At 48.7% G+C, this 12,315-nt stretch overlaps 1 protein-coding gene across 1 annotated transcript; it reads right to left on the reverse strand.

Annotated features, from left to right (window-relative positions):
- Positions 1-1,803: 1,803 nt before the first annotated feature.
- Positions 1,804-7,182, reverse strand: LOC100191407 (TPR repeat-containing thioredoxin TTL1). The gene is made up of 7 exons (NM_001136841.1): positions 6,084-7,182; positions 4,952-5,147; positions 4,674-4,858; positions 4,055-4,388; positions 3,743-3,947; positions 2,378-2,484; positions 1,804-2,290 (listed from the first exon to the last, which is right to left on the reverse strand). The coding sequence occupies exons 1-7, from the start codon at positions 6,929-6,931 to the stop codon at positions 2,138-2,140; spliced, it is 2,028 nt and encodes a 675-aa protein (NP_001130313.1). The 5' UTR covers positions 6,932-7,182; the 3' UTR covers positions 1,804-2,137.
- Between the last annotated feature and the right edge of the window lie 5,133 nt (positions 7,183-12,315).

Consider the following 12,315-nt stretch of genomic DNA (forward strand, 5'->3'; position numbering starts at 1 on the left):
TAGGAATCGTTCTACCCCATCAATCCGACACAAACGAACAAGGGCTAAAGAATTCCAGGTGCCGTTGAAGGACGAAGGAACACGTAAGCAGAGAGAAACAAACAAGCCACCATTTCTCGGAATAAAATCCTTACCCGTGATAACATTGCAAAACGAGGGTGCTAGGTGATGTATCCTGTTTGTTTTGTACTGAAGATGAGTCGATTCACCATCTTTTATTTGCCCAGTAGTAGCTGATCAGATTTGCAAGTGTGTCAGATAACTTACATATCCATCAAGTTCATGGTTTTCTTTTCAATAGGAAATATGTGGTTAAGTAACAAAAAAATTCTAGTCAACGCTAGAACGAAGGGAAATAGAGAAGGAGGCGAGTTCAACTTGAGGATGAAGTAAGTGTTTACAATAATCGTGATGAGACTCATTATGGGCCGCATACCCTCACATTCCCAGCCCGCGAATGGTTACTGCATCTTGGGCCGATATTCATCTCCTGGCTGGGTTCACTCGATGGCGTAGTCGCAGTCCCCGCCTTCTCGCTTCATGACGCAGTCGCAGCTCCCGCCTTCTCCTTCCTGACAATAATAATCTAGTTTCTTGCCAAGCTTGTCGATGTAAATCGATGCTGAATTGCATGCTCTCAGTGCATGTATGTATTACATCAATGTTGAATTACGTGATCTCAGTGCATGTCTGTCACTCTGTCTAACGATGATGAAACTCGGTCACAGGACTCACAGCTGCTGAGACGGTGCAACCATAGTGCTTTGAACGACACTTGTGCGCGTGTGTGGATCGTGGATGTGAGGTGGACGGAGCATTTCATGATATCAGGTGTTCTTTGGATGGGTTCAAATCAGTCCCAGTTCTTTATTTTATTTTATTTTATTAGAGAACATGAGGAGCAAAGCCCCTGCTAGAATTTATTGAAAGGCTAGCCAGATACCCGTGCATGGTTAGGGTATTTATATATTACACGGTAGATTTTATTTTTAATAAAATACAAAAAATAAATATAATGTTATCGGTTAGGTGGATGTGAATGTGGATCTAATAATCAAGGTTTGAAATTTCACTTGTGTATAGTTTTTCTATATTTTTGTATAAAGCGGGAAAGGAGAAGATGACACACGACGGCCGTGGAATCATCAAAACTAGTACTTTATATATTAGATAGAGAAGTGTAACAAAGTTTAAAACAAAAGATAAAGGAAGAGGTTACAAACCTCAGAGCACAAAGCACAGAGAGGGGTCAGGGGATAAAGAAAGAAATGGAACAGCTAAAGAAGTGCGGCCGGACTGAGAGTCCGCATGTGGGCATGGGGGATGGGGACAGTATGCCCATCTCCATCTGGAGGGAGAGGGGATGCCAAAGCAACCAGCCTCAACACAACACGCCTTGTCTCTCCAAGTTGACATGTCGGCCACATGGCCCACGTGTGGGTGGGGTGCCAAAGGTGCAGAGAAGTAGAGAACAACGAACTAACCGGTCGACGGTCCTCAGATGTAGGGAGCAATCCCAGAACGGCAGAACCAGATCGTAGAAGACGAAGGGAGCCTTTGCCTCCCGTATAAGAGTGTGTTTGGTTGCAATGACAGGACGGGATGATCCCTCAAATTAGGTTGTTTGTTTCTGGATCAAGGGTTGGAACAGGACTATCCAGTATTGTCCCCTGTTGTCCATCAAAATTGGAGGGACGAGAGAGGACGTCAGGTGACGACCCTGTCCTATCTGTCCCGCAACCAAACACACCCTAAAAGAATGGATTTAGATAGTACAAAAAAAATGCAATCTATACCTTTTTTCCTCAGTTGTCTGGTAAACATGGAAGTAAAAATTTACAGTCATTCTTCACATGAATCAGGAGATGTTTTTTGGGGGTTCTACAGAAATTTTGCAACAATGATGTACGGACGAGATAGATTAAATGAATAAATCGAGTAGGTATGTAATCAACAAATGGAGAATGGGGGTGGGCTGTGGGGTTGAAAATGCTGGGGAAGAGTTGCTCTTCGCTTTTCCATTCTCATGCTTACCCCTCATCAAGATGAACTTGACTGGTTCTGCTCCGGCTAAAGCCTGTGCTCGCTCCAGAGAAGCTGGAGGCGGAAGGTAACATCAAGTCATCGGCTTCGTGGCCTAAATCCCGTAATGCCTCACTGAATATTCCAGCAGCTGTTGGCTGGGGCAGATCATCTCTTTGACTCTAATGCCGTTTTTGTAGATTTTGAATGTTGGAACTGTCCTCACGTTTTCGGCGCGTGCAACAGCAGGGCTCTCGTTCACATCGACCTGGAGTGAAGACAAAAAATGGCAGCATGTTACTGTAGGACAGACAAGGGGTGGTGACGTGGATGGCCATGTAACGGTGTTAGTTACCTTGAGGAAGTTAACGGATGGGTATCTGGTACAGAGCGTGTTAACAAATGGAGAAATCTTGCAGCACTGCTGATTTGAAGCTGCCATGAAATGGATGACCGAAACACCTGTTTCATATAAACCAATAAGACATATCAAATGTAAAATAAAAAAAACTAAGAACTACTGTTACAGCAAGGGCACAAAACTGACAGGGAGCAAGTGACCAGATAGTAAAAGGCAAAAGAGTAACCAAATTATGTACTTCCAAGTTCCAACCGGCATTAATAGTACAATGATAGGAAAACACAAGTCATGTGAAGATTGCTTTGCACGTCAGAAAACAGTAACAAGTGCTGCCAACCCGGTGGTACAACCTCATGCCTATATCAGAAAAGGTCAAGATTGACGTACTATTGCTCTGTTCAATTATTACTCATCTGCAAGTCAACATCAGCGGCTGCATGTGCAAGGAACAAGCAGCAGAGGAAGCAGAACATTTGGAAATCCATGTTAACTAAAACAGTTATATGGGACTGCCTAATGCCTATCCTTGAGTGATGAAGATATTACTCCCTCCGTTCTTTTTTATTTGTCGCATTTTAGTTTAAAAATGAACTAGCGGGTGACAAATATTCAAGAACGGAGGTAGTATTATGTTATGTGCATCGACAAAATCTAAAGAAAAAAAAGAAGAAAACAGAGGAGGGTGCTTGTGTGGTCACTGGTCAGACATGATTATGTTATTTGCATCAAGGTAAATCTAAAAAACCAGGGACAAAATAGAGTGGGTGCTTGTGTGGAACAGTTGCACTACCTATCATGAATTCACGACTAGCTAAAGGACCCCAACTTTTGCATCGTCCAGAGATTAGCCAAAACTAACAGGCTTCCAGGTCAGCTCGGTTAGATTCTGGTAACATTTGGTTGGGTGAGCAGTTCAGAACTTGAGCACCTAATGCAAACACCATTCTCTGTATCGATTCTTGCTGATACTACTTCATTAGTTGGTTTCCTTCTTTGCTACCAGAACTAAAGAAATTGATAGTGTTTTAGGAAAAATGTATCTATGCACGTAATTAAAAATGATCTTTCAACAGTTTGGGCCACTACAGGAAACATAAGATTTCTATGAATCTTGCCTGCAGTATCAACAAAAAACAAGACATGAATCAATATTATGAAATAATGTTTCATAAACTCCTCTTGTTTCATGTGCAGCACTCCTTCAGGGATGTAGTGTTCACGGAAAGCTGCTTTAAACTCGTTCCAGGTGACTTGATGGTTGTCAGGTTGAATAGCCATAAAGTTTCCCCACCAGGTACTGGCAGGACCACGGAGCTGTTGTGCGGCGAACAACGGAATATCACAGGCTATAAGACTAACCTGACAAAGATGTAGCCAACTGGAATTGTTCCATTCCAATAATTGCTTCAACCTCTCCTCCAAACTTCATGTTGGATACCTCCTCACCACGAGATGACTTGAGAGCAATCTGTGCGTGGAAATAGGCCTCAGCAACCTCCGTGTCACTTGGAAGTTCTTTTCTGAGAATCTCATAATCCTTCACAGATTCTGCCCATCGCTCCATCTAACCACCAAAAGAGCAATAAATGAAGTTGATTTTAAGTTTCCAAAACTCTAAATCAGGAAAAAGGGATTAAAGAACAGAAAGGGTTGAAGAACAAAATATGCCACCTTGCCATAAGATGCTGCCCGCCTGAGCAAAGCCTTGGTATAATTAGGTTGAATCTTGAGAGCTTCATTACAGTCCTCAATTGACTTCTCCCACTGTTCAAGTTTGAACCTACAAGCTGCCCTATTACAGTACAGGACTTTATTCACAGGGTGTTGTTTCAGCCCTTCACCATAAGCAACGCAAGCTTCTGAAAATTTTCCAGAATTGAAGAGCTCGTTCCCTAGAGATCGTGCTCTGGCCACAGATTTCACTTTGTTATGCATGGTTATCACTTCAGTGTTTCCTGGATCTATTATTCTAGCCTTATCTATGGAGGACACCGCATGGTCAAACCTGCAAAATGTTCACTACTGTCAAGCTGATAACTCAAAATACTTTTGATTTAAGGCTGTTGAGCTTCTCTGTTAACCCTGAGAGCACAGCTCAAAGGAACAAAAGTGTTATTTGACTACAGTTCGCTGCAGCAGAAAAAGATAAAAAAATAAAGAGCTCCAAAGACATGATATAACTTGGTAGCGCAGCCTTTTTCCCTTCATTCAGGTGGAAAGAATAGAAGCATATTACCAGTTAACTTATTTGTGTGTATGTACCAGTAAATAGAGAAAGTAACTGAATTACCTTCCTAATGCCATGTCAACTTGGGCATGTACATAAAAGAGGTAGGCGTTGGCAATAAACCCGCAAAATTTGGTGTCTGGGGAGCATGAAGATGTATAATTCAATTTGGAGGCACTAGAGATTGCAACATCAGCCTCATCAAGTAAATTGAGACGGAAAAGGGCTTCTGCTCTAGCAGCCAAGAGCTGAAAGTGCAAATTAGGTAAGTGTATATCATTGAACATTTGAACTAAAAGTCAGCTAGCCAATATCTAGTTAGGAGAAGGATAGAATCTAACCAGAGCAGAGGAGTCAGCCCCAGCCGCAATAGCAGCATCACTTTCTCTTAGCACACTCTTCCAGTCACCAGCCTTTCGCGCATCCAGACATCTCCCAAAGTGCTTCTCCACTGTTTGCAATTTGTGCAACTCTAGGAGGTCAGGCTGTGGGATTGCAAGTGACAGGTGCTTCAGAGCATCCTCAATGTGTCCTAGCCTGCAGTTCAGTATTTCAGATAAAATAAACTGGTACGAGCCAATAATTCAAGAATCACCTAGTCTGCTAGCCCAACACATGAAACCAGTACAAAGGATCAACAATAATGCACCAACGAATCCACATCTAACACTATACTGAACATGAGGGGAAAAAGGTAAGAAGGACTAGAAAATAGGACCAAAGTGTCCGTCTATAAGTTTACTATTTGTGGTTTTATACCAAACAAGCAATTACTAGTTATCTGGAAAGAAGAAAAGCCACTAATCCTGAGCTATGAAGGAAATGGAGAGCAACACACAAGGCAGTGTTCGATAGACAAATGAACCCGGTTCCACATGGAAGCCTAGTAGCACTCTAAAGTATGGTCGTACTAACAAAAACATTGAGCCTAATGTGGAAGGCCCCCTTTGGCGGAGCTCTCAGAGCTGATTCTCTGCTGAAACGAGTAGGAGCTCTGCCAGACAGTTTTTTTCACATATAAGTGATTCTATGCTGATTCTACGAAGTGATTCTCTGAAATAAACTAAGAGCTGGGAGCTGGAAAAAAAACACTTTCTCCTGATTCTGGGAAGTGATTCTCCTTCGTGATTTTGAGAGTTTATGCTAAAGAATCAAACAGAATCACTCTTCTCAGAAATCGGCTTCCATAGAGAATCAGAATCAGATGGAGCTCTACCAAGCTGACATGACATAGTCTTAAATCCATGAGCAACCAATATTGAAGCAACATACCGCGTGACCGTTTTCGCAAAGCTCTGCTAAAAATAGCAATGATTAGATTCGAACTTGAGATACGTTGTGGTTGAGTATTTTTCTTTAGCTGAGGATGAGATGAGCGGAGCAAAGCAAGCCCATTCTGTACAAGAGAAGTTGCCTGAGATCTGAGAAGCGATCTCTGTACCGGCCAGCCCAAGGCCCAAGCAATCCATTCACCTTATATGCAGGGACGCGAGGCGGTGGTGCGCGCGGCCGTAGGATGGATCAATCCGGAGCGCCTCCTCGCACTCCTTGACGGCCTCGCCAAGGCGGTGGAGGCCAATGAGAGCGGCGGCGCGGTTGCCCCGGCACGCGGCATTGTCGGGGCAGAGGGCGAGGGCGCGGTCGTAGAGCCTGAGGGCCTCCTCGAAGCAGCCCTTTCTGTACTGGTCGTTCCCGGCCCTCTTGAGCTCCTCGGGGTCGGCGGCCGACATGGCGCGCCTGAGGACCGCGTCATCGTCGGTGGCGGCGCGGGAGCGGACGATGCTCCCGTGGCCGTAGTTGGCGGTCCCGGAGCCGAGCACGTCGTGGCGGGAGGCGCGGGGCGGGGGTGGCGGAGTAGCGGCGGAGCAGGAGGAGGGGAGCGGCTTGGCGAGGCGGCCGGAGGGGCAGATGTTGCCCGCGGGGAGCGCGTTGGTGAGCGGCGAGGTGGCGGAGCTGGAGCACGCGCCGGATGTGAAGATGAGGGGGCCGGAGCCGGTGCGGCGGTGACCCGGGCGCGCGGTCCCGCGTGGGGGCGCGTCGGAGGGGAGCGGGATCTCGCCGGAGTGGCTCCGGCGCGAGGCGAGGCTGGAGGCGGGCGCGAGTAGGGACCGGGAGACGGAGCCAGAGGAGCCCGAGGAGGAGCTCGGGGTGGGGTGAGGGTGCTGGTGCCCGTGCTTGGAGGAGGAGTGCGGGAGCGGGGAGACTGGCGAGAGCCTCCCCGGGGGCAGCGTGTCCGGCTTGTCGGTGGAGGAGAGGAGCACCGCGGCGGCGAAGGCGTCCGAGAGGGTGTCCGGCATTGGCGCCGGCTGGCGGTGGGACATTCCGCCGAGCACCTGCGGAGGGGGCGGAGGGCGAGGGCCGGCGACCGGTCGGCTCTGGATCTCGCTGGGCGGCGTGTGTTGGGTGGGGAGTGGGCGGGTGAACTAGTGCGGCATGGGAGGTGCGGTCAGAGGTGGGGATGGCCGGATGGGGATCTCGTGAAAGGGAAGGGAAAGGGGATGGAACGGGGCGATGGAGGGAGGAGGGCAGGGACTGGAGGAAGCAAGGAATGATGAAGGGTTGAGCGAGCGGGGTAGGTTTGGATTTGCCCAATTGCCCTGCGCGAGAGCATGCAGGCTGTGCAAACCCGCGGGCACACTGTTGAGTGAGTTGAGCTCGAGACCGACGGCCGTGCGCTGCGGCGGCGGCAGTAAATCAGCCAGTAAAACACTCGCCTTCGTTTTGCCTGTCTTTCTTTTCCTCCCACCGATACACTTTAATTCCTATAGTTTTCTACTATTTTCATAGTGTTTTTGTTTTAATAAATTATAATTACAGTAGTTTAAATAGTCGACTTTAATTCGAAACGAGATATGGCACTAGTATGATGATGCAGCATGGATGGAGTCGTCGGTGCTTGCTCGGCACAGCTAACTGGCGATTTCTTAATTGGTTGTCACCTTCTTCTAAGCGAAAGCTAATATAAAGACCCATCTCATCTCCTTATATGTGTATACACTAGTAGAGTGACCGTGCGTTGCAGCGGCATGTAATAATATTTGATGAGTGGCCCTAACAATCTATTATCATGTCAAGGTCACGACGCCTCCTCCTAACCACGAGAGTCAACACCCCGCACTTTCCTCTACAACGTGGGGAGGGGGTTTCGTGTGCTCGCCCTTCCATCCCATACGCTCTCCATCCCGCGATCTGAGTGTTGCACCACCTCCGCGTGCTCGACCTCTCAGGCAACCGCCTGTAAGGAGAAATCCACACGGTGCTCGCTAGCGTCTCTCTCTAGGGGGATGGGGAGGGGCCGAGGTTTTGGGGCGGCGAACGCAAGACGACGATATTTCCTAGGACGGGGACAACTCGCGAGGGCGGCGAGATTTCCAGGGCGAGGGCATGTCGTAACTATGGACGTCCATGTTGCGTCCTTATAAAGTAGTAGTAGATTACCATAATAGTCGACATGGTATACCGTGCGATTGGGTGCTACCAAGTAGTAGCCAATGTCTTGGGGATCTATCAATTGTTTAAGACATTCCCAGGCTTATATGTATCGTAGTTGTATTGTATGTGAGAACTATTAAGAGAATTGCTTGCACCCTTTGGGTGGTGATTAAGTTTGGTAGTTTTAGACTGAACTCGGTGGATGGACCATTATCATGCAAGCGAATGTGGTCTTTTGTTTCTGTTACCATTATCTGTTTGCTCATGATATGTACGTTCATAGATAACTTTTTTTGTTTTCTCCACCTTCCAATCAAGTAGTGAATTTTGCATTTACTTGATTAAGGCATGGGAGCAACAAACTAAAATATTGTCAACGACTATAACAAAAAACAGTTTTATTTAGTTGCATCTTACTTGTGATCTAACAGATTTGTAATTACATCTCTATTGGAACGTATTCTCATCTTCATGTCTTGTGTGTATTGTCAAATTTTCACGGACGAACTATTGGCTGGACCAAGACAAGCTACAATATCTACTCAAACAACTCTTGCCCTTTTTGCCTCTCGGGTTTCTGGATCCAAGCCTTCTTTTCCTCTTCAAGGAGCGCGTTTGTCGGTACCCTGAATCAGGGGTACCCACTACTACAGTATAAAGACGTTGTACACGTACGGCGTCTCCTAGCCACACAGAGAACGGCACCCGACCCCACCACATGGGCAGGTCTGGGGGCACCACGTGGCAAGGAGAGATAATACACCTCAAGATGCATCATTGGGTCCGGACCTCCCTAGAGGAACACCGGACCCCTGTACGCACAGCCCGGACCCTCGAATACAGTTCGGAACTCCCAAGAAGGCAAGCTGGGTCCCTCGGACGGGCCCCAGGTCTCTCTGAATAAGGTCCGGACCACAGCAAGGTCCCAGGACGGGGAGAACCCCGGCATGAGTGAGGGTCCGGTGCTGGCGCGTGTCCAGGCCTTGCCCAGCGCTCCCCACTCAGGCGGAGACCCGCTGCTATCGCGTGGCTTGTGGCCCATGACATAAGCCAACGGGCGGGGCCTGACGTGAGGACTCTAAGGCCTCGCGGTCTCTGCATTTATTGCGGAGAGGACGCGCCGCCTGCCACCATGCTGACAGACGATGTGCCCTCTTTGCATGTAATGCGTCATGTCCACTCCGCTGGCAGACGGTGTCAAGGGTCTTCCTGCAGACGGCGCGCATGTCCAGTCTGTTGTCAAACAGTGTGCCCATGCCATACGGCGCACTGTGCTCACCATCCCTTATGCAAGAAGCTTTCCCTGCACGCCGAGGATACGCAGATCTCGGATGTCAGGGCGCGAGAAGATTGCTCCAGCGGCGAACATTTGTAGCTCCAAGTGCTATATCCAATATGTCCCTGGGCCCACATGTCGGGGCTCAGTACCTTTGTGCATGCCTTCTTTTCCTCTTCAAGGAGCGCGTTGGACATGAAAACAGATTTGTCTCTGATGGCATCCTGATTGGTGAGGAAGAAGAGTGAAATCGTCAGGTCAGGTTCAAAACAGGAAGCAGGATATCTGCTCTGCTGTCAATGGGAGAGATTCTCTGATGGCGTCCTGATTGGTGAGGAAGAAGAGTGAAATCGTCAGGTCTGGTTCGAAACATGCTGATTCTACCTTTGTGATGTTGTCCATTAAACCAGACTGCACATATTGTAAAACCACAAAGATTGTAAGACAACAGAAGTAGATACCAACAGTTTATGGAGATAAATGCTAGTGGTTTCTGAGTGACCAAATGCCCAAGAAGAAGCCCAGGGATAAGAAACATCAAGATGCAGCTTCCAGTTCCCATAGTAGACACCTGTGGGTGGAATGGATGCGGTTACTACCAACATCTTCCTTGAACAAGCAACAGGATCAGCATACCTTCCTTGAAGACGAGACCAATAAGCACGGCGAACGTGGGGCCGACGAACCACAACGGAGTGGGGAGCCCTTTCGAAATATGATGATAACGAAACTGAGGAAACACATCGCAGATGACAGAAGCCTAATCAACGACTTGGCATGTCAGACATGAACATTGTAGGGAATTTATAGCTCAACCGGAACTTATGACAAGGACGCTCGGTTCTAATACCTTGAGCACGACGGGGAGCCCTTTCGACGGCTGCAGCGTGAGGAAGTCGGCTAGCGCATGCACGTACTCCGGCGCCACCCGGAACGCGAAGCACCACAGGATGAGCGCATGTGTGACCTTGGCCTCCAGCATCGCGAAGTCCTGTCTGATGCACGACCGTGGGCCTAGGGAGAAGGACAGCAGCGCGTTCGGGTGCGTCACGACCCTGCCCATGTCGTCCTGGAACCGAAACGGGTTGAACGCGCTGGCATCCGCGCCCCACACCTCCTCGTCGCGGTGGAGCATCGCAATTGGGGTCAGCAGGAGGGTGCCCTTGGGCACCTTCACGCCACAGAGGTCCGCGCCCGTCGTCGCCCACCTCGCGATCAACGGCACCGCGCTGTATAGCCGGAGTGTCTCATACAGGACCATGGTCTCATGGATCTGGTGCGGGCATGGCAGAGGGCGCTGCCATAGGGCCCTTTACCGTCGGAGGGAGCGCGCTTGCGGTTTGTGCGAGGCCGCCAGCGTGGGCACAGGCTTCCACGCGATGCCCTGCTCCTAGATCCAGTGCGGGCATGGCGGAGGGCGCTGCCGTAGGGCCTATTACCGTCGGAGGGAGCGCGCTGGCGGCTTCTGCGAGGCCGCCGGTGTTGGCATGGGCTTCCACGCGACGCCCTGCTCCTAGATCCGGTGGATGCGGTAGAGGGAAGGGCGAGGAGAGATAGCGAGTGAAGGCAGCAGTCATGGAGGCATCCATGTGTTGGCAGTTGCAAGCATGGGGGGGACGGGGGGTGTCACACCTGGTTTTAGAAGGCAAACCGAATGCGAACCATGTACGTGCCAGGATCAGCAATTCACGTACACAGCAGTTACATAACATGGACATCATCACACAGTGCTCAAATAGTATTAAAAAGGGAAATAATAGTCGATTACATCATATGTCTGTGACATCCACATAGTCTTTACAATAATCAAAGTGCGGAAAAGAAACGTAGATAAACGCGGCCTTCACAGGCAGCCGACTGGGGGTTTGCCGCTAACCCACGCCTAGAACTCGTCGTAGTCTTGGAACTCCTGGAAATCTCCTTTCACGGCTTCATCTTCTCCTGAGCAGTGGTTGCAATGCTGACAACCTGGGGATGGGGGGGTTTGGTGTGTAGAGCAAGGGTGAGTACACATCAACATACTCAGCAAGTGTCCTGTTTGGCTGTAGTGGACTAGCTTTATGTGGGGGTAAGTCAAGCAGTTGCTTTTAGTTGGTCAGATTGTTATTACTAGTAGAGAAAGCCAAGTTTTAGAATTAACCCACATTATTAACCCAAACGTACTCTTTCCAAACGGAAAGAATACCATTTACCATTACCATAGTCAATACCACAAACCATCGATCTCATTGCCACCTGCAAATCCGAACTTCTCTGATCAAGTACCACTAATCACTGGAGCTCCCTTGGCCGCTCATAACCGCGAGCACGGCTGATATATCAGTTTTCATAACACTCTGCAGAGGTTGTGCACTTTACCCACAAGCCGTGATTCCCTTTCTGCCCGGAGATCATGACTCTCCATTGATCACTACCAAGGTGACCCAGCAGGGCATCACTATGTAGCCTTTACAAAGATTCCCCGGGGCTGTAGCCACCCGTTAGGTTTCCTAAATGTACCGCACTCCTCCCCAAGGGACAAATCAACCTTGGCAGAGCGAGCCGCATACACCGAGCCCCATTGACAGCACAACGGCTAAGCGAACTACACCTCGATTCCTCTAATTATTCAGCTAAGGGCGTCCCACTCCACCCTCATGGTTGCACTGTTTTCCCGGGCGGTCATCCAACGAACAGGTCCTTATAGAGAGGCACTCGAGAAACCGCTCGAGCCCCCTTGAAGGTCACAAGTATAACATCATAATAAAAGAGGGGAAAACAGCGTATCATTGATAATTCTCATCATGTTCATTGATTAGAGTTGAGCAATAGCATAAGACTAAGCAATAATAATCCGACCCAAATAGGTAAACAAGGACATGGACAACAAAAGCTAGTCAATCCTTAGGTATAAATGTGTAATGCGGGAGGTGAATTAAAGTATGTATAGGACAGAGATAGGTCAAGGGACACTTGCCTCCACCAACCGACTGCTGCTCAGGGGCTTCTCCTACGAGT

The sequence above is a fragment of the Zea mays genome, chromosome 8, assembly GCF_902167145.1.
Source record: "Zea mays cultivar B73 chromosome 8, Zm-B73-REFERENCE-NAM-5.0, whole genome shotgun sequence".
Taxonomy (NCBI): domain Eukaryota; kingdom Viridiplantae; phylum Streptophyta; class Magnoliopsida; order Poales; family Poaceae; genus Zea; species Zea mays.

Excerpts from the sequence above, each read along its gene's own strand:
- LOC100191407 (NM_001136841.1), bottom strand. The coding sequence starts at position 6,931 with ATGTCCCACCGCCAGCCGGCGCCAATGCCGGACACCCTCTCGGACGCC. Across the intron at positions 5,148-6,083 it reads CTCGCGTCCCTGCATATAAG|GCTAGGACACATTGAGGATG; the intron begins GTGAATGGATTG and ends ACTGAACTGCAG. Across the intron at positions 4,389-4,673 it reads GTTGACATGGCATTAGGAAG|GTTTGACCATGCGGTGTCCT; the intron begins GTAATTCAGTTA and ends AACATTTTGCAG.